The sequence below is a fragment of the Phoca vitulina genome, unplaced genomic scaffold (assembly GCF_004348235.1).
Source record: "Phoca vitulina isolate PV1807 unplaced genomic scaffold, GSC_HSeal_1.0 scaffold2, whole genome shotgun sequence".
Classification (NCBI taxonomy): Eukaryota; Metazoa; Chordata; class Mammalia; order Carnivora; family Phocidae; genus Phoca; species Phoca vitulina.
The window spans coordinates 66,299,249-66,320,044 of NW_022589705.1; the positions used below are offsets into that span (position 1 = coordinate 66,299,249).

At 52.1% G+C, this 20,796-nt stretch overlaps 3 protein-coding genes across 7 annotated transcripts in view; 2 read left to right on the forward strand and 1 right to left on the reverse strand.

Annotated features, from left to right (window-relative positions):
• The window catches only part of ZSWIM5 (zinc finger SWIM-type containing 5), a 205,664-nt gene extending 201,926 nt beyond the window's left edge, over positions 1–3,738 (forward strand). For all 4 annotated transcript variants that reach the window (XM_032430275.1, XM_032430292.1, XM_032430294.1 and 1 more), the window contains one exon: positions 115–3,738. In XM_032430275.1, coding sequence (XP_032286166.1) covers positions 115–977 — 863 coding nt within the window. In that variant the 3' untranslated portion in view covers positions 978–3,738. The remainder of the gene's footprint in view (positions 1–114) is intronic.
• An 86-nt stretch (positions 3,739–3,824) lies between these two features.
• UROD (uroporphyrinogen decarboxylase) lies at positions 3,825–8,549 on the reverse strand. Of its 2 annotated transcripts, none has more exons than XM_032430319.1 (10): positions 7,467–7,617; positions 6,527–6,639; positions 6,115–6,194; positions 5,976–6,038; positions 5,564–5,761; positions 5,277–5,438; positions 4,789–4,926; positions 4,526–4,626; positions 4,378–4,444; positions 3,825–4,065 (listed from the first exon to the last, which is right to left on the reverse strand). In XM_032430319.1, the coding sequence occupies exons 1-10, from the start codon at positions 7,484–7,486 to the stop codon at positions 3,904–3,906; spliced, it is 1,104 nt and encodes a 367-aa protein (XP_032286210.1). In that variant the 5' UTR covers positions 7,487–7,617; the 3' UTR covers positions 3,825–3,903. The 2 variants fall into 2 exon arrangements, with proteins under 2 accessions (XP_032286210.1, XP_032286203.1); XM_032430312.1 differs by lacking the exon at positions 7,467–7,617 and adding an exon at positions 7,760–8,549 and having other exon boundaries at positions 3,830–4,065.
• A 549-nt stretch (positions 8,550–9,098) lies between these two features.
• On the forward strand, positions 9,099–20,030 carry HECTD3 (HECT domain E3 ubiquitin protein ligase 3). The gene is made up of 21 exons (XM_032430300.1): positions 9,099–10,213; positions 10,396–10,556; positions 10,810–10,902; positions 10,982–11,117; positions 11,357–11,472; positions 11,559–11,672; positions 11,819–11,901; positions 12,341–12,506; positions 12,733–12,814; positions 13,476–13,658; positions 13,810–13,862; positions 14,041–14,105; positions 14,265–14,368; positions 14,623–14,742; positions 14,854–14,943; positions 15,912–16,118; positions 16,396–16,525; positions 16,612–16,686; positions 16,823–16,904; positions 17,047–17,118; positions 17,307–20,030. Exons 1-21 carry the CDS (start codon positions 9,590–9,592, stop codon positions 17,389–17,391), a joined length of 2,841 nt encoding a protein of 946 aa, XP_032286191.1. The 5' UTR covers positions 9,099–9,589; the 3' UTR covers positions 17,392–20,030.
• Positions 20,031–20,796: the final 766 nt, after the last annotated feature.

A 20,796-nucleotide genomic window follows, 5' to 3' on the forward strand; every position in this document is an offset into this window, starting at 1 on the left:
GAGGAGGAGGGAGAATTCATCTATGCAGGCCAAGTTCTGACCCCAAGGGGTAATCTGGGCAGACCTGGATCGGGTCCCCGATGGCCACGGCTGAGCTCAGGCTCTCCCTGACAGGTGTGCGGGCCCTGGTGAGCATTTTGCAGAGCTGGTACACACTCTTCACCCCCACTGAGGCTACTAGCATTGTGGCTGCCACCGCTGTATCCCACACCACTATCCTGCGCCTCAGTCTTGACTATCCACAGCGAGAGGAGCTGGCTAGCTGTGCTCGCACGCTGGCCCTACAGTGTGCTATGAAGGATCCGCAGAGCTGTGCCCTGTCAGCCCTTACACTCTGTGAGAAAGACCACATCGCCTTCGAGGCAGCCTACCAGATCGCCATTGACGCCGCCACTGGTGGCATGACGCATGCGCAGCTGTTCACCATTGCCCGCTACATGGAGCTCCGTGGCTACCCGCTACGTGCCTTCAAGTTGGCCTCGCTGGCCATGAGCCATCTCAACCTGGCCTACAACCAGGATACCCATCCAGCCATCAATGATGTGCTCTGGGCGTGCGCCCTCAGCCACTCTCTGGGCAAGAATGAGCTGGCAGCCCTCATCCCCCTGGTGGTGAAGAGCGTGCACTGTGCCACAGTGCTCTCAGACATCCTGCGGCGCTGTACGGTGACGGCGCCGGGCCTGGCCGGCATCCCAGGCCGCCGCAGCTCTGGGAAGCTCATGTCCACCGACAAAGCCCCACTGCGCCAGTTGCTGGATGCCACCATCAATGCCTATATCAACACTACACACTCACGCCTGACACACATCAGCCCTCGCCACTACGGAGAGTTCATTGAGTTTCTGAGCAAGGCTCGGGAGACCTTCCTGCTGCCCCAGGATGGCCACCTGCAGTTTGCCCAATTCATCGACAACCTCAAACAAATCTACAAAGGCAAGAAGAAGCTGATGCTGCTGGTGCGAGAGCGCTTTGGCTGAGAAAGCAAACAGCTCACTGCCGGGGCAGCCTGGGCTCCCAGGTACCACAGGTCAGGCCAAGGACACTGAAACATTTGTCCACCCTGAGAGGACTCTGGGCACCTGTGGCCGAAGCCAAAGCACCACAGGGCTAAGCATGGGAGAGTCCAACTCTAGCCAATATGCCTTCCTCGGCAAAGTTCTCACTACAGCCCACTGTTCCTGAAGGAGCTGGGCCCTGCAGATCGATCAGAAACCCCACAACATGCCACCTCACGCCCCTATATCCTGCGTGTCCTGGGCATTGGCCCACTCTCCCTTGGCAAACACAGAACACTGTTCCGTCTCAGGGATTGCTTAACCAGAGAAACAGAAGCATTTATGGTACTGTAAATACTATATTATATGTGTTGCCAATTACATTGTAAAGTTGTAACTATTTATAATTCTGGTTCTAATTTGATGGGTACTTGAAGTAGCTATGGGTGGGAAGATAGGCTTGTTTTCTGAGGAGACACAACCATTTCTCAGGTTTCCCTTGCAGAATTATACAGATTGCAGTGGACGAGTGGGGGTGGTGGGGAGTACAATGGCCAGTTAGAATAAATCCCAGGTCTAGTCTATGCAGAAACCCCAGCCTGCAGACACAGGGCATCTATATAGCCCAGTGGTGGGAGAGGGGCAGGGCCAGGACTGGACTTAGACTCTTGCCTCATAAAGCCACAAGGACAGTAAAGCTCTTGCTCTTGCCACACATAGCCTCTCTAGGAGCCCGTTGAGCTCCTGAGAAATAAGTGCAAGGGGGAGGGTAAAGGTCTGGGAGGCCACTGAGCTCATAATATTCATCTCCTCTGGTCACCTTTATGTTAGAGAGTGTCTGGTTTTATCTCTAATTATGTACATGTGTGTATGTAGCTGTATGGCTAAGTACATGTGTCTGTGTGCATAGATGTATCTGTGCATACCTGTCTTGCACATATATTTATGTGTGTCTGTGTCAGGTCTAGGTCTCTGTGAGTACATGTCTATGTGCTGGACTGTGAGTTTGTATGTGAGGGTATACACATTTGTGAACATGTAAGAATACGTACCTGTGTGTGTGTTCCTGTCTGTCAATGCATGTTTAGTTGGGGGGGGCACACAGATGCATGTGTATAAACATGTTTGTGTGTTTGTATGCTTGCTCTCCTCTGGTCTGTCTTTATATGTATAACTGTGTGTATTTTGACATTATGTCTGTGAATTTATGTTTGAGAATCTGCACGAATGTGTCCCTTCTCTTTTTGCCAGATCTCTCTTCCCCATTCCTCTTCATCTCTCACCAGCTAAACACATTCCTCATCTCTTTGCCTCCCTTATTCACCATTTTCTCAGCAAGCTCCTAAGCACTAGTCTCCCTCTACCCTGAGTGATTCCTTCAGCTCCCCTTCTCTTCTTGCCCTGTACTTGCTTTCTTCCCTTGCCTTTCTACCTCAAGCTTCCTCTGTCTGCCCACTGGTCACTGTTTTGGAGGCTGGGGCTGGAATGCATTTGGCCTTTCCCTCTCTGAGTAGTTTCTACCCCTAGTAGGCAATGCCTGTCTTAGCCCTAGCTGACCTCCGCAGTGTATCATGTTCCTGCTACCTTCCTAACCCCTGTGCTCAGCCTGGAATTGCTATAGGAGGTAGCATGGGCTTTCAGAAGAGTCATCTGGATGCCAGTGTCTTGGTGTTTACTGTTTCATGTTTTAGTTCTGAAGTAGGGGGTGGGGGTGTGATAGGGAAGGGGTGGTATAGCTAGAGTGTGAACTAAGGACCTCTCTGTCTGCTTTATGTTCCTTTCTTTGACAAACTGTCAATTTTTTTTTCCCTCCACACTAACCAGTAAGTCGTTTTTGCTGTTTGTGGCTACTTAAGTCTTACCATCCAGCCATGGGCCCCTACAATTTCTCAGCCCAATAGGTTGGTTTAAAAAAAAAAAAAGCAGCAGCCACTCCCATTTCTGTATCACGATTGCCGTTTTTTAGCAAGTGTGTGAACTCACAGTGCTTTTCTATGAATAAATCATGGATCACAGAAAATAGCATTTCTAAAATCAGAATTGTGTTCTCTTAATAAATGGGGCCCTTCTCTTCTACATTGCCCCAGACTGGGACAGGGAATTGGTTGGGCCTCTAGTGCAGTGGGTCCCTAGTGGTCTAAGGAGATGTAGAATGACAAATGAAGAATTTCCTGCCACACCACACCCCTCTCCAGAGCTCACAGGCACCTCAGACCTTGTCCCAGGAAGTAGGTACCACCATGATGGGCAGAAACACCAAAGTCCTGAGAAAATTAGAGGGTATGCTCAGAAAAGAACGCAGAGCAACCCTGAGTACCGTAGCACCTTTTGGCTTCAGAGGCCTTCTGGCCTCAAAGATGCAAGTCTAAGTCTCTACTCCTAAGAATCCTAGCCCTCCCCCATCTTTTGGTGTCAAAGCTGAAGTCCTCTCAGCTTCTCCCTGCTCACCTAGATTCCATCTTCCCCAACAAGCCTCTCTAGAATATTCTAGAAATTTCTGTGCCCCTCTCTGATCTATACTCCCCTCCATCCCCAGACACAAAGCTCTGTCAATTTGGCCTTCTATGCTGTGGGGACCCCATTTCTCTGCAAATGTCACAGCTTCAGCGCCAGGAAGCTTTACTCAACCCCATGTAGCCCTCAGGCTCGGAGAGCTGAGAGCAACATGGTAGTGAGGGCCCTGACATTGAGTCCTACAGTACATATTCACTGATACTTGAGCTCCTATGACTTGGAGGAGAAGATACAGAAAGGGGCCCCAGAGAAGAAGCAGAGGCTAAGAAGGAACTGAGGATAAGGGCAAAGATCTTCCACAAATGAAACCATATGTTAGATTCCAACTCTGCAACTTTTATTCTCCTGGAAACAATCATCTTTGTTAGTGGTAGTTGAGGGAAAAGGTGTATGCTCAGTTCTGTCGAAGCAGACGTGAGTGTCTATGCACAGCATCCACAAAGGCCCCAACGTGTTCTGGGTCCATGTCAGGGTAAAGTCCATGGCCCAGGTTGGCAATGTAGCGCTGTGGCCCAAAGTCATCCAGCATCTGCTGCACCAGCCGTCCGATCTCCTCCTGGAGGACCAACAGGGCACTGGCTACAAGGGGGCCAGCAAGCCCCTGTACTCCCTACACATAACTGTGACACATACAACATGTAGGCATGCTTCTACTCAGTGTTATTGAGTCATTCAGTCATTAACTCAAAAAATTTACTGGATGCTTAGTATGAGCCAGACAACTATAAAAAGAAATTCCTGCTTTCCTAGAGTTCACATGCTATGTATAGAGGGACAAACATACAATAAAGACACACACACATTAATACAACCATATCCACAACCATGGGAGTATACAGACTCACACACACATAGGGACCCTGGTTACCTCAGATGCATACAGAGCACAGGGGTCCAGGTTGCCCTGCAAGGTCACCGTCTTTCCCACACGTTCCCTGAAAGCAAAGTCAGCGCCATGTTCTGGTGACTGCACATATGGCAGCTGCACCCTCTCCACCTCACCCTTTATCACTCACCGGGCTTTCTCTGGGGCCACTGTCCAGTCGAGCCCAACCACCTCGTAGCCAGCTTGGGCCAGCTCTTCCAGGGCAAAATGTCCATCTTTAGCAAAGATGATCTGAGGGAAAGGACGGATCTCTGAGGCTACAAAGGGCCTTCCTATGCCCAATAACTTATCTTGGCTGCACCTCTGCTGCCCTCCAGTGGTCACTTCAGTCCATACAGGACATACCCAAAAGTGCCACAGGCCCACCTTCACTTACTCCAGCCCCATCCTTACCATGGGCACTGGTGCGAGGCCTGCCTCCTGCAGCCTGGCCTTCACCCGCTTGGACACATCACGGATGTAGGGCAGCGCAAACTGACTGAAGAGCTGTGGGCCAAGATGCCCTGCATGGGACTCAAAGAGCTGCAATGCCTACAGTTGGGGGGGGGGGGGATTGGTGAAGAGAAATACATAACACACAAAGTATCTCAGGACCCACACACAACGTATCTCAAATTTTTCCCTAGTGACTTCAGACCCTCATACTGCCTAAGCCTGTAAATCCAGTTTTGCCTTCTCCACATCCCAGTGCTAGCTTTGGTCTTTGAACACATAGCATTGCCAATGTCAATGACAAGGTGGACCTAGGTGCTCCAGTCAGATCACTGTAGGCCAAGCTTCCTTCCTGCCTGGCATTAAGACACCTGCCCTCTCAGGTGTAAGGAACTCTACTGCTTCTCATTCTTCTAGACCGCAGCCTTTCTCTCTCTCTCAGGACCCACCTGGGCACCAGCGGCCACTTGTCCCACCAGATATGGGACCAGAGCATCAGTGAGGATGCGAAGCAGCTGGTGACTAGCCTGTGGTTTCTGGTAAAGCCAACGCTTGGCCTGAGCCATGGTGCTTGAGCCGCCACCCTCAATCATGTATGTCATCAGAGTCCACTGCAAAAGGATACAAAGAGAATGTCACAGGTGTAGAAACCAGACAGATACTTACTTCCCTTGTCTATACCAGACCTGCCAGAGTGATTTCCCCATGCCCAAGTCCCTGCCCTGTTCCACATTACCGGGGCACCAGCAAAGCCAATCAGTGGCACACGCCCAGCCAGCCGTTGTCGGGTGAGGGTGATGGCCTGGAATACATAGCCCAGCTCGGAGGCCACTGATGCTGGATCCCGGAGACGTTCTAAGTCCCGCTCTTCTCTTAATGGCTCTGGGAAGCTAGGCCCTTTGCCAGGCACCATAGTCACCTCCATGCCCAGTGCCTGGAGGGGAAGAAAATATCTGGATTCCCAACCTGTAACTCTAGGAGGAAAGGCTCTGTTCAGCCCACACCAAGAAGGAAGAAAAGGAGAATGAAACTTGGCCAAACTCCATCTCTTTCAGCACAAGTTTTTTCCTCTGTCCAGTGAGGATAAGGGCTTATCTTGAGCCTTGATTATCTTTACCCTTTCTTACCCATCAGGTTTGAGCGGGTACCTGGGGTACAACAAGGATGTCAGAGAAGATGATGGCAGCATCCAGAGGGAAGCGACGCAGTGGCTGTAGGGTATAGAAGACAGGTTACTAGGAGGCAAGCTGAGGGCATAAGTCCCTCCCTTTTTTGTGAAGGCCTCACCTGCAAAGTCAATTCACAGCAGGCCTCTGGGGAGCGACAGGTGCTGAAAAAGTCCTGAGCAGCCCGAGTTTCCCTAAACTCTGCAGACAAAAGAAGAAAAGCAGGGCTCAACCTTTTTTTTTTTTTTTTTTTAAGATTTTATTTATTTGACAGAGAGACAGCAAGAGAGGGAACACAAGCAGGGGGAGTGGGAGAGGGAGAAGCAGGCTCCCCACTGAGCAGGGAGCCCAATGTGGGGCTTGATCCCAGGACCCTGGGACCATGACCTGAGCCGAAGGCAGATGCTTAAAAACTGAGCCACCCAGGCGCCCCAGGGCTCTCAACCTTAGGGAACCTCTGGATCCCTCCCCTACCCCTCAAAATCTTTTCGCCCTCCAGAGTTTCACTTAGATTCCCGGGCCCTGACCCTGACCTGGTAAGTAGCGGCCTGCCTGCCGCATGCACCAAACGGGAGTGTAGTCTGTGTCTTCTCCCCAGGCGGCTCGCAGGAACGTGTCATTCTTCAGCTCTGGAAAACTCTGGGATCTGGAGATCAGGAGAGGGCGGGGGTAGGTGTCAGTAAGCTAGGCCAGGGGTTGGGGAAGGCCTGGGTTCTTTTTTTTTTTTTTTTTTTAAGATTTTATTTATTTATTTGACAGAGAGAGACAGCGAGAGAGGGAACACAAGCAGAGGGAGTTGGGAGAGGGAGAAGCAGGCTTCCCGCAGAGCAGGGAGCCCGAAGCGGGGCTTGATCCCAGGAGCCTGGGATCATGACCTGAGCCGAAGGCAGACGCTTAACGACTGAGCCACCCAGGTGCCCCATGGCCTGGGTTCTTAAGGCGGATTCATTCCAACACCACTATCGGCCTTCTCCAGCTAGTTCCTAAGCTTTGGCTCCCCGCCCATTCCACCTCGTCTTTGCCTATCAGATGGTACACAAGACTAGAAGGGCCCGCGCTGGGGCCTATATCTTCCACACAGCCCCAACTTCCTCCAGCTCAAAGCCACTGGAAAAACTGGGGGAAGGGCGGAATGATAGCCCAGTTAGAATTGATCGGGGTCTTTGGACCAGAAAATCTCAGGAACAGGGCTACCAATCGGAAGCTGTTAGATCCCCAGGCTAGGGGACAGTGAATGAGAAAAGAGAAGACGGTCCCAAAATACGGATCCTAACTGAGGACTAGAAAATCCTGGAGGCATCCCCTAAATGAAAGTCTCTGGAATCCATGGGTGGAGGATTAAGGATTCCAGCGAGAGGAGTCGGGTCGGGAGCTCTCCAAAGTGGGGAAAGAGAGGTATAGGGACAGATTCCTGAGATGGAAGACTCAGGTCAGAAGCCACGCGGGCCATACCGCGTGGTGCAGAGAACTCACCCCAACCCGTTTGCCTCCATGATAAGCCCTCGGTAACTGCGAGCACAGTCCCCACTTTAACCTCAACCGGAGCCTGTGAGATCAGGCTCCACCCTTTCCTGGAATGAGCCAAGGCCGCCGCCATGTTGAAAGTCACATGATCAGACACCGGCCTTTAGCTCCGGGGCTGCCCTGGCTGCTGCCTGGAGGACCCCCCCCCCCCAAAAAAACCTCTCTCCACCGTAAAGTCAGCTGTAGCGTCGCAGCAACAAACGCCCCGCCCGCCAAGAACTCCGCAAATAACTACACCTTACCGTGGCATCAGTAATTTCCTCTCCTCTGATGGCCTGGAAATCCGGAAGTTTCGGCCGAGGCTCATTTTACTCCCCTGCTCCATGATTCTAAAAATCTTATGCCTAGCGACCAGGCACACAGTGGATTAAAGAACCAAGCTGTACAGGGAAATGAAATAATTTAATATTTATATTACTGGGGCACCTGGGTGGCTCAATCGGTTAAGTGTGGGACTTGTGATTTCGGCTCAGGTCATGATCTCCTGGGTCCTGAGATTGAGTCTCCAGTGGGACTCCACACTCCTCTGGGAGTCCGCTTGGGATTCTCTCCCTCTGCCGGTACCCCCACTCATGTGTGTGCAGGCACCTCTTTCTCTTTAGAATAAGTCTTTAAAAAATATATATTATCTATTAAGAGGCGGGCGCTCTAGTAGGTGCAGAAGTTACAGTGGTCACCAAGACAGCCCTTTCCTTTAAGGAGCTACAGACTGGTGGATCAGCAATCATAATGTTTTAAGATGAAAAGGCTAGAAGCAGCTAGCAAGCCTCCTTCCTCAACTGGGGAAAGCTGTGGGGGTGTTCCAAGCAGAGGGAACACCATGTGCAAAGAGAAGATGCAAAAGAACAAATGGCTATTATGGGAACCAGAAGACCAATCTGGTGGAATTAAAGAGGCTAGAGATGTCTTCAGGGTCCAGGTCATGCGGGCTCTTGTGAGATTCATTTGTCTACTTTATTCTGTAGTAGCATGGTAGCATACAGATAGCTTGGAGAGAAGGGAAGAGGGGCACTATGTTCCCAACTTCCTAGGGAGAAAAAAAAAAAAAGGAAAACTGTCACAATTACATGGGATCATATATTCTTTCTTTCTTGATAATTTTGATTATTTGAAAACTATATCCCAAAACAAAGTTTCCATCCAAGTGTCCATCAACAGATGAATGGATAAACAACATGTAGTATGTACATAAAACAGAATATTAGTTGACCTGTAAAAAAAAATTTCTATTCATGCTATAATATTGTTGTAATATTATTCTAAGTTAAATAAGACAGACCCAAAAGGACAAATATTATATGGTTCCATTTATGAAATATCTAGAATAGGCTAATTCATAGAGGCAGAAAGTAGATTAGAGTTTACAGAGCAGGCCATGAGGAGTTACTGCTTAAAGAGAAGGCCTTTCTGCTTGGAATGATGAAAAGTTTTGGGAATAGGTAATTGTACTCTTAAAATGGCTAACAACAAATTTACACTTATTTTACCACAATTTTTAAAAATATATCAAAAACCATTGTACACTTTAAATGGGTGACTTATATGGAACCTGAATTATATATCAATAAAACTTTTTTAAAGCTGTTTGCAGGGGAGGGCGGGAGACGATTTCCTTTTCCTCCATGATTATACTTCACCAACAGCTCCTGTCCATTTTTTTTGCCTCCATCCTATCTAGCCACCTTGGACCTATCTTTCCACATTGCACCTTTCCTCTCATCTGGTTCAGAATTACTGGGAGAAACTGCGTAATGACCACCAGTGTCCTAGAATTAGGAGTAACCACCAGGATTAACCCCGAATGACTCAAGACTCCTGTCAGCGGTAGGGCTGAGGAGGGGATTATTCTCCCCCCAAACATTTTAGCAACACTGCCCCTAGGATGAGGAGCCTGAGAGGATGTCTATTAGATTTTTAAAGATTCTTCTGGTTGGAGTATGACTCGTGGGGGTGGGAAGGCAAAAACAGGCCAGAGAACCAGAAAAATGTCTGTTGCAATGATCCAGGCTAGATAGAATGGTGGTTCAATGAGGGTATAAAATGGTGGCAGCAATGAGGATGGACAGGAAAAAATGGATCAGGTACAGACAACTGAACTTGGGTCTGGTTGGCCTCAGTGCGAGGCACATTGGTTTGTAATAAGTTTAAGTATCCGAGTACACAGGGTAATACGGCGGGCGCGCGGGGTGCCCTTAGTCCAGAACTTACGGCGGAGGCTGGCCGAAGGCGGGGCGGAGCGTGGTGGGAAGCTTGGTCAGCCTTCGCGGCGGCGGCGGCGGCTCCCCGAGCCGAACCGCCGCCCCTGGGCTTTCCTTTGCCACTTCACCATGGCAGGCCCAGGGCCGGGCGCGGCTCTAGAGTCCCCGCGGCAGTTGCTGGGCCGCGTGCGCTTCCTGGCAGAGGCAGCGCAGAGCCTCCGCGCCGGACGGCCGCTGCCGGCGGCGCTGGCCTTCGTGCCACGCGAGGTGCTCTACAAGCTTTACAAGGACCCAGCGGGTCCGTCGCGCGTGTTGCTGCCGGTGTGGGAGGCGGAGGGCCTGGGGCTGCGTGTGGGAGCCGCGGGCTCCGCCCCCGGTACCGGCTCCGGGCCCCTCCGCGCTGCCCGGGACAGCATTGAGCTTCGGCGCGGCGCCTGCGTGCGTACTACCGGCGAGGAACTGTGCAACGGCCACGGGCTCTGGGTGAAGCTGACCAAGGTACCCCCTGGCCTGCCCTGGGCCCCGCAGAAGACCCCCGGCGCCAGGGAAGCCCCAGGCTGTTCTCTTCCCATCCCCCATCTTGAGCTAGCATTGCGTTCAGTGTCCTTTGCCTTGGGCCGGGCAGGGCGGGCAGCTGGGCAGTTCCCTGACGGCGGTGCCTGCCTTGCGCGTCTCGGCAGGAGCAGCTGGCAGAACACCTGGGCGACTGCGGGCTCAACGAAGGCTGGCTGCTGGTGTGCCGACCGGCGGAGGGCGGAGCCCGCCTCGTACCCATCGACACTCCAGACCACCTCCAACGGCAGCAGCAGCTCTTCGGCGTGGACTACCGACCGGTGCTTAGGTCCTGCAATTGAAGGGGCGAGGCTTGCTGCTGGACGGCTTGGCCCGGAAGGGTTGGAAACTAGGCGGGCACAGGCCGGGAGGTGGGATATGGAGTGAAGGCAGGGTTAAAGGCAGGAAGGGGCGGGACTTGAATGGGGCTGGGGTGGAGCTTCTGGAGGCACAGTCTGGTGGAGGTTGAGCTCTGGAGAAAGCTCTCTGGGGGTGTCCCGCTGCCCACTGATGTCTCCCCATCCCCTACTCTGTGCCCACAGATGGGAACAGGTGGTGGACCTGACATACTCTCATCGCCTTGGATCAAGGCCCCAGCCAGCCGAGGCATACACGGAAGCTGTACAAAGATTACTGTGAGTGAGCTGGGGTGGGATAGGGAGGAAGAATTTCCAGGTGTGGGCCTGACCTAATTAGGGACTTGGGGTTGCGTAGCTATGTGCCCCCGACGTGGACCTACGAGTGCGACGAGGACCTGATCCACTTCTTGTACGACCACCTGGGCAAGGAGGATGAGAACCTGGGTAGCGTGAAGCAGTATGTGGAGAGCATAGACGTTTCCTCCTACACGGTGGGTTCTGGGACTCCTCCCACCCCAAGCAAGATGTCACTTCTTGCTAGATCCAGAACCCTCACCTTTAGGCCAGGGCCAAACCTAAATCCCCACAGGCCAGACTCAGTCCAGCACCCCATTTTAGAAGTCCTGTAGGAATCCCTAGACACTTCCCCCCATACCAGCTGTGCTTTTAACCCAGCTCCATGTGCAGGGAGTGGGGTAAACACTGTCTCCACGTCTCTGCCCCTCCCCAGGAGGAGTTCAATGTGTCCTGCCTGACAGACAGCAATGCAGACACCTACTGGGAGAGTGATGGGTCCCAGTGCCAGCACTGGGTACGGCTTACCATGAAAAAGGGCACCATTGTCAAGTGAGTGGGCTCTGAGGTAGGACGGAGTGGGTGGGCCCCATGCCTGTAAGTGTACAGAGATCCGTGTGCATACTCTGACCACCCAGGAAGCTGCTGCTCACAGTGGATACCACAGATGACAACTTTATGCCAAAGCGAGTAGTGATCTATGGGGGCGAAGGAGACAACCTGAAGAAGCTCAGTGACGTGAGCATTGATGAGTGAGTGAACAAGCTGGTCTGGAGGGGAAATGAGGCATGATCCTAGCAATGGGGCCTGGCCCCACTTGGAAGTATAAGGTCAGGTGAGAGCCCAGCAATCCCTGAAGGCAAGGGGTATTCAAAGTGCCTCACATCCATCTCCTCAGGACCCTGATCGGGGATGTATGTGTCCTGGAGGACATGACCGTTCACCTTCCAGTCATCGAGATCCGCATCGTCGAGTGCCGAGGTAGGGCTTCAGGCGATAAGGGGGGAAGGGAATCCCAGTGTATAGATAGTGGCTAGCTGCTAGTGAGTAAGGAGAAGAAATGGGCTTGGAGTTGGGATGAGGGTGATAGCTGACCTAACTCCAAGATGTGAAGCTTTGGGCCTGAGCCAGGTGGGAGACACCAGGTATAGGCCTGCCTTAAAGCCGTAGAAGTGGTTGGGCTCATCTGAAGAGGAACTGAGTTGGGATCCTCAGGCATTCCAATATTATAGGGATGGATGGAGGGACCGGCAAAGAATATGATAATCAGAGTCAGATGAGTAGAAGGGGATCTCAAAGGTCCCAGGTTTCTAGGGGCTAAAGGTAACAAAAGCCTGAGCATTCAGGAGCCATTCTCAGGTCTGAGGGCCAAGGAGGCAGCTAGTGCCCTAAGTAACCTCACTCTGACTTCTTCCCCCAGATGATGGGATTGATGTGCGTCTTCGAGGGATCAAGATCAAGTCATCTAGACAGCGGGAACTAGGGTTGAATGCAGACCTGTTCCAGCCGACCAGTCTGGTGCGATATCCACGTCTGGAAGGCACTGACCCTGAAGTCCTGTACCGCAGAGCTGTTCTCCTGCAGAGGTGGCTGTGGTCCTGTGCCTGCCCGGCCTTCCTTCCCCCAACCCTGAACCCTCTTTGTCCGTATGAAGGAGGTTCCCCAGGCCTTATACTGTAAGCTGTTCCATTTCAAGAGTGTCAGAGCAGATCCTGGGTCCCGCCTTCTCCCGTCCTCGTGTGTTGGGGGGTGAGGGGGTCTTAAATCCATGCCACCCTCTTTAGTTGCGTTATCTTTACCCACTCACCCCAGATTCATAAAGATCCTAGACAGTGTCCTGCACCACCTGGTACCTGCCTGGGACCACACACTGGGCACCTTCAGTGAGATTAAGGTGAGCCTGGCCCCCCCCCCAGTATTGGTGTCAGCAATGGGCTCCTCTTTCTGCTCATGCAAGTGTTCTCTCTTCTACACACTTCCTAAAACCTGCTCTAGGCCTGGACCTTTGCTGGGCTCTAGGAATGTAGGAAGAAAGCCAGACACAAATAGTTAAAATGTAGTGTTTGGGATGCCATTCTCCCAGATAGTATGTGAAATATATAAGAGCTGAGGGAGGAGAAGTATCAGCATAGACAGGGGAAGCTGCGGGAAAGGTACATGCTGGGAGTTGTTAGCTGCTGAGGATGACCGGAGAGAAGCGCGCAGGTAGATGTGAGTATGACTTGGGGATGAGGCTGGGTAGGCAAACAGCGGGCCCTGATAGCAGAGGGCACCATGGGCCAGGCTGTGAAGGAGGGACTATGTCCTAGGTCAGTGGAGCCATCAGAAAGGTTTTAAGTAGGTAATGACAAAGTTTGATTTTTTTGTTTTAGAAAGCTCCCCCTGGTGGTTGGACTAAGGGAGGAACTGGAAACAAGGAAGGGGAGCGTGGTGGGGGGGATGGACTAGGCATGGGCTGGAATTATGGAATTGGGTCCAGGCGTAGAGGAAGGTCCCAGGGCCTGGACAGACACTGACTGCCTGCCAGTCTTGCTCTGGCCGCCTCTCTTCACCAGCAAGTGAAGCAGTTCCTGCTGCTGTCACGCCAGAGGCCAGGCCTGGTGGCCCAGTGCCTGCGTGACTCCGAGAGCAGCAAGCCCAGCTTCATGCCACGCCTGTACATCAACCGGCGCCTCGCCATGGAGCATCGTGCCTGCCCCTTAAGGGACCCTGCGTGCAAGAATGCAGTCTTCACCCAGGTCTGGACCACCTGGGGTCGATTGAAGGGAGGGTCAATAAAGGGCCTGGGAGCTGGGCCATGAGGGACCTAAGTAAGGTCTTTGGGCCAGAGTGGGGCAAGATCTTGACACAGACTTCCCTACAACTCCCTTCCCTTTCCCCTGCCCCCAGGTTTATGAAGGCCTCAAGCCCTCTGACAAGTATGAAAAGCCTTTGGACTACAGGTATGGCATGAGGGTGAGGGACTTGTGCTGGGCCCACATAAACTATACATCCCCGCACACTGCCTCTGGAACCCCTCACCATTACCCCTGTGGCCCCTACTCCTGGCTGGGGTCTGGGCTGGTGAAATGTCCTGAACCCTGACTCAGCATGGTAACAAAGATCCACCCCTTCTTACAGGTGGCCCATGCGCTATGACCAGTGGTGGGAGTGTAAATTCATTGCAGAAGGCATCATTGACCAAGGTGAGGCCCTGAGGAAGGATAATGAGGGTCCTGCCCTATTTAGAGTGGTAGAGGCTTCTGGGATCACAGCTAACCAAGATAGAGGACCTATTTATTACCTCTTTACGGGGGCTGGGGCTCTTGAATGCCCCAGCTGAGAGCATCTGTCTGTCATTTCAGGGGGTGGTTTTCGGGATAGCCTGGCAGACATGTCAGAAGAGTTGTGCCCTAGCTCAGCAGACACCCCTGTGCCTCTGCCCTTCTTCGTGCGCACAGCCAACCAGGTAATTTCCTATCCCTACTTCTCAAGTTGTTTCTGCTGCTCATCTCTGCAAACCTCCCAGGTGCTGACCTAGAGAGGGGGCAGAGGAGGGACCAAGTTGCCTGGGGCAGCCTCTGGGCAGACAGGGAAGGAGGAGCAGTCAGAGGGATCATTCAGGGCCTCCGGTGGAAGGTGTGCAGGCAAGTCTTTGGAGAGTCTGGGGCAACAAAGTAGGGTCCATTCCACGCCATGCTAACAGCTCTGTCTTGGGAGCAGGGCAATGGCACTGGTGAGGCCCGGGACATGTACGTGCCCAACCCCTCCTGCCGAGACTTTGCCAAATACGAGTGGATCGGACAGCTGATGGGGGCTGCCCTTCGGGGTAAGGAATTCCTGGTGAGTAGCCTAATCTCCGCCTTCATCAGATCAGCCCGGCCCCTGGAAGGAAGAAGGGCCAGCTAAACCTGGGCAGCCCAAGATGAGAATACAGTAGTATTTGTCCCATAGGTCCTGGCTCTACCTGGTTTCGTGTGGAAGCAGCTCTCTGGTGAGGAGGTGAGCTGGAGCAAGGACTTCCCAGCTGTGGACTCCGTACTGGTAAGTAGGGCCTGGACCTGGTGTTTCCTCTGCACAGCCCCTGAAAGTTACTGTTCCCCAAGGGTGTCCTGAACCTTCTCTAACCTCACACATGCTCCTTTGCCAATTCCTTCTATTCCCATGGTTTCAACTACTGTCTTTATTCTGGTGATCCCCAAATCCTTACCTCTAACTCCAGCCTCTTTCCTAAGCCTGGACCCATATATGCATCTGCCTGCTGGACGTCTGCCCCAGGATGGCACCTCAGGCTCAGCACAGTCTTCATCACCTCCCCATTCTACTGCCCTCTAGGGCTGTCTCAGAATGGCACCACTGTCCACCCCTCCCCTATGCCAAGGCCCTCAGTGCCATCCTCCACTCCTCCTTCTCCCTCACCTCCTACCTTCTGTCACATCTCCCTCTGGAATCTGTCCACTTATTCGATCTTCCTGGTTCAGGCCACCTTCCTTTCTGACACTACCACTGACTACAAAGCTGAGGATCCTATCTCAGTTCTTACCCATGTGATCTCCGGCAGCCAGAGTAATTCATTTCCTTCCCCTTGTTTAAACCCTTCGGTGGCTCTGCTCTGGGCTTAGGGTAAAATGCAGAACCTGACAAAGCCTTATATGATCTCTGTATCCCTGGCCACTTGGCTCCAGCCAAACAGATTCCACAGGCCTTTTGCTCTTTCTACTTTTTTTCAAGGTGTGCTCTGTCCTGACTTCCTTGTGGCCCAGCAAACTGGCAGGCATCATTTGGGTCTCAGATGCCATTTCTTCCAGGACACCTTCCCTGGCAGCCAAGGCTGGCGAGGTGTTGTCTTGATGCTGTCACAGTCCTTGTCCCGACCCCCTCACTCCCTCATCGCCCGCATGGGGACTGCCTTGTCTAGCTGTCTCTCCTGCTTCCCTGTCAGCATCTTGAGAGAAAACAAGGACTGTCTCCACAATGAAAGGCCAACCTCCTTGCCTCTCTCCAACCCCCAGGTGAAGCTCTTGGAAGTGATGGAAGGCATGGACAAGGAGACATTTGAGTTCAAATTTGGGAAGGAGCTAACATTCACCACTGTACTGAGTGATCAGCAAGTAGTAGAGTTGATCCCTGGGGGTGCAGGCATCGTGGTGGGATACGAGGACCGCTCCCGTTTCATCCAACTGGTGCAGAAGACCCGGCTCAAAGAGAGCAAGGAGCAGGTACCACCCAGAGGCCGGCAGAACAGAGGGCTTTGCACAGCTCCTAACAGGCAGAGCCCAGCCTGATAGGCCACCAGTACCCGATCACAAGAACTCTGGCCCCCACCGTTCCTCTGCTCCACATTCCTGCTTCTCAGGGGGGTTCAGAGATGGCCCGCAGTGCTGAACCAAGATCACGTCCCCCGTTATCTCTGTGAGTGGAGGCCAAGTACCCCACCACACACTGACTCGGGAGCTGTACCCCCTTCCCTAGCCGGGCCTTTCCCTCCCTCCCCAGCTGGCAGCCATGCAGGCGGGTCTGCTGAAGGTGGTGCCGCAGGCTGTGCTGGACTTGCTCACCTGGCAGGAACTGGAAAAGAAGGTGTGCGGGGACCCAGAGGTCACCGTGGACGCTCTGCGCAAGCTCAGTGAGTGTGGGGCAGGGCAGGGCAGGGCTGGAGGCTTAAGGACTAGGTAGGTTGGGACCTAAGAACGAATCTGACCTTGTCCCCAGCCCGGTTTGAGGACTTCGAGCCATCAGACACTCGGGTGCAGTACTTCTGGGAAGCACTGAACAACTTCACCAACGGTGAGTGGAAGAGGAGAGAGTGATGCCTGGGCTCGGATTCCACTTGTGGGATACTGAGGCAGGGCAGAAGTTGTGGACACACACACACACACCCCCGCCCCCATCATTGCGGACCCTGATTTCATTCTCTGTCCAGAGGATCGGAGCCGCTTCCTGCGCTTTGTCACTGGCCGCAGCCGGCTGCCAGCACGGATCTACATCTACCCAGACAAACTGGGGTGAGTGGGGCCAGAGCTGGGCGGGGCTTGCTTGCCAGAGGGGCTGTGGCTGGCTCTGCCTTCTCCCCGCACACTCACACGTCAGACCCCTACCCTGTGTCCCTACAACTCTTCCTAACCTGTGGCCTGTCCATGCCCCCAGCTACGAAACCACAGACGCACTGCCGGAGTCTTCCACTTGTTCCAGCACGCTCTTCCTACCGCACTACGCCAGGTGGGTCTCCTAGGCTGGAGCCTAGAGAGTGGGGAGTGGGGGAAGGAGTGGCATCCTAGGATGGAGGAGGACTTCGAGTACTGAAGTGCACGAACTGGAGTCCCGTTGCCCCTAGCCGTGTGCACTGGCCCTGGTGGCGATGGAAGGACCTCTGCACCTGGCGCTGACCACGTCCCCGTCTCCCTCAGTGCCAAGGTGTGCGAGGAGAAGCTCCGCTATGCAGCGTACAACTGCGTGGCCATTGACACCGACATGAGCCCTTGGGAAGAGTGAGGGGGCGCCAGGGGGCAGCCTCGGGCCAGCGGGACTGTGCCTGCACAAGTCCCACTAGGCGGCGCACAGGGTGAAGACACAGTCCCTGGACCGGTTGGGGTCTGCGCGCTCCTGACCTGAGCTGACACGCTCCGAGAGACAGTACACCCGTGTGTCTGGTTGGAGTGGGGGCGGTTGATTGACCCTGGTGGCCCAGCCCCGTGACCCACAAGCCGTATGCGTGCTCGGGCTTGCTTCCCGAGTTATTTAGCCTCTGTGAGAGGGAATCTTCCCACAAGCCCAGCACAAGCTGCCAGGCCTGAACTACTTGAAGGGGGCCTTCTAGCTCCCCACCCCATGGACTTTACTTCAGGGTTTGGTTGTTTTTTGTTTTTTTGGGTGTTTGGGGGGCTTTTTGTTTTGGGTTTTTCTTTTTTTTTTTTTGCTCCTCCTTTTTTCTCCTTGTTTTTCTCTGGCTTCAGCCTGGATTCAAAGCTAAAACCTCTGGAGGGTAGTGGAGGCTCCTCCCCAGACAAGGCATCAGGGATAGATAGAGAGTAATGGCCATCCTCTTTGGTCACCTGCCCCAGGAATGAAGCAGCAGCTGAGCACCTTCTCCCTCACATACTTATCTTTTCCTCCTCTCCCTCCATACCCAAAGTGTGAGCTCTGCCCTTCCTCCAACCCAGTCTTAACTGACAAAGTGCCACCACCTTCCCTGGCTCAGAACCTACATCTACTCAACATTCAATCTTTACTACCACCACCATCACACCATATTCAACCCTTACGCATCACCTCCAGGCTGATTCCCCATCTGCTGTGTCGTCCCCAACATGGTGCAAAGTTAAGGCCAGTTATGTCCTCTCTGAAATCTTCAGTAGCTCCCTTTCACCCAACTCAAAGCCTAGACTTTAAACCTGCTCCTAAGTCTTAACGCAGGTCCCTGCCCCAGTCCTCCCTTCCTTAAGGGCCTCCATGACACTCCATCAAAGAAGGTCTTACACATGGGAAAGTTTAATAAATGGATGTATTCATTCCTTCAGAATGTGTTTATTGGGCTACTGGGGAATGGCAGGGAAGGTTCTTCTAGGACTTCAGGGACCTGGGCTGGAAGCCAGGGAGATTGTGTGTCAAGTGGGAGTGGTGGGTCTTCACAGTGACAAGCATTAAATCTGAAGCTGAGCAGGGAAATAAGGGTGCTACTATGGGGAGGGGTGGTTCACGGAGCCTGGCCTGGCATCTTCTGGGATGGGTGTGGTGATTTGGAGGGTGGGAGCCCACCTTCAGGAACCAGGTGGGCAGAAGAACTTGACATTGTAAAAGACAAAGCCTTGAGATGGCTGATAAACCAGCCAGGTCAAACTTTTGACAAAAGACACAGCAGCATAGCTACCCATCCACACCCGACACTGCCTCTAGTTACCACACAGCTAAGAAGCTGTCTTTAAGAACAAGTACCAGGTGAGAGATCTCCGGCACATAGAGACCAGCCCCCCTGACCCCAGCGGAAGGAGTCAATGTCAAACGCAGTCTCAAGGGAAGTGGCATTCTCCCAACACTTCTCCACGCTGCCCTCTAGGGCGAATCCTGACGCTACCCCGGCTGGGAAACGCCAGGCCTTGGCCTTGAGCCCCGCCCCCTGGGGCTGCGTGTAACCCAAGGCCTATCTCCCCATAACTCTTGAGTCTGACACCCCAGCTGAGCCTCCCAGGCAGCCCTCATCTTGTGGCTCCCCAATTCCTGTGCCTTGGGTGGTCCACGGGAGACATACCTTCCTCTTCCAGCAGCCTCTTCTTGCCCAGGGAGCTGGAAGGGTAGGAGCCCCAGAAGCCACGCTCCCATCAGCTCTGTTCTTCCCAGCAAGCTCCCCCTGCTCTTGTGCATCCTGCCCCCTCAGAGATATCATTCCCCTTCTGTGCTCAGGGAAGAGCATGGCCAGCATACACCTGCTGGAGGTAGTCTGTTTCTGTGTCTTTGGTACTGGCCACTTAAGTCTTTGGTCCCCCTTTTACCAAATTGGGCTCACACTGCATATTTTGTAGCTTGCTTTTCATCCATTCATTCAGTAAATGCATCAAACCCCTATCTATGTCAGGCACTATACTACGTACAGTGGGGAAAATATTGGCCAAACAGATAATTTGTGCTCTCTTGGAATTTAAACTCTAATGGGAGAGGAAACAGTATATTAAACAAATAATTGCATAAACAACATTTAATAGCCTTTATGTAAGAGCTCCAAAGAAGTAGCAAAAGTTATTGTTAGAAGACAGAGCAGGGTGATACTAACCAGTGGGGCTCAGTGGAATGCTGAATCAGGGAGAAAAACTGGGCACAAAGTCCAGCCAAGAAGCACATTGAGTCCTACCAGACTGTAAAGGGAAGAGAGAGAAGAGACTCCAGCTTCAAAGGCTTGTTTTAGGATTATACATTGACCAGCCATGAGGGTGTCAAGCAAGGGAGTGACATGATTAGATTTGCCTTTGGCATCTGTGAAGAGAATGAGTTGAGAAGGGGAGCCTGGAAGCAGGGAGTACTCCAAGCAGGAAACGATGGTCACTGGGACAAGGGGGATACTCGCTATAACTATTATTTATATTGGCTGCATTTTATTACATTTTAAGAAGTTTTCATAACTTCTACTCATTTAAAACCCTCTGCTGGGGCGCCTGGCTGGCTCAGTCTGTAGAGAATGCAACTCTTGATCTCAGGGCCATGAGTTCAAGCCCCATGTTGGGCACAGAGCTTAGTTTAAAAAAAAAAAAAAAAAAGCCACCTCTATAGATGGACGTTAAGGTTGTTTACAAATTTTTTATATTGAAAACTACAAATAATACAATAAACATCTTCATGCATATATCCTTTCATACCTATTTGATTATTTCCTTAGAATAACATCCTAAACTCACCATCAAACTGCCAAATTGCCAGGATATATCAATTTTACTCCCTTTAGTGTCTATTTCCTAAACTCTGACCACCCTTGGGCATTAACACTTAAAAATATTTTTTGATAATATGCTGAAAAATGGTGATTGTTATTTTAATTTGCACCGCTTTATTTACTGAGCAACTGTTTCTTCTTTATTAACTGCCCTTTTTGTGTTTTTGTTTATTGGTTTTATTACACTTTTGTTATTGATTTATAACAATCTCTGCACAGTACTAAAGTAATAAGCACAGCAAGGCACTGTGCTAACTGCTGTACATCTATTATTTTATCTTCTTAACAACTCTATGAAGTAAATACTCTTATTGTCTCCATTTCCAGATGAGAAACCTAGCAAAAAATGAATTAAATAACTTGCCCAGTGTCACACAAGTAGTAAATAAGGAAGCTAGGATTTGGATGGTGGTCTGCCAGTGCCAAAGCCTGCTGTCTTGGTAACTAAGGTACTAAATCCTATAGATGAATACCTTTGT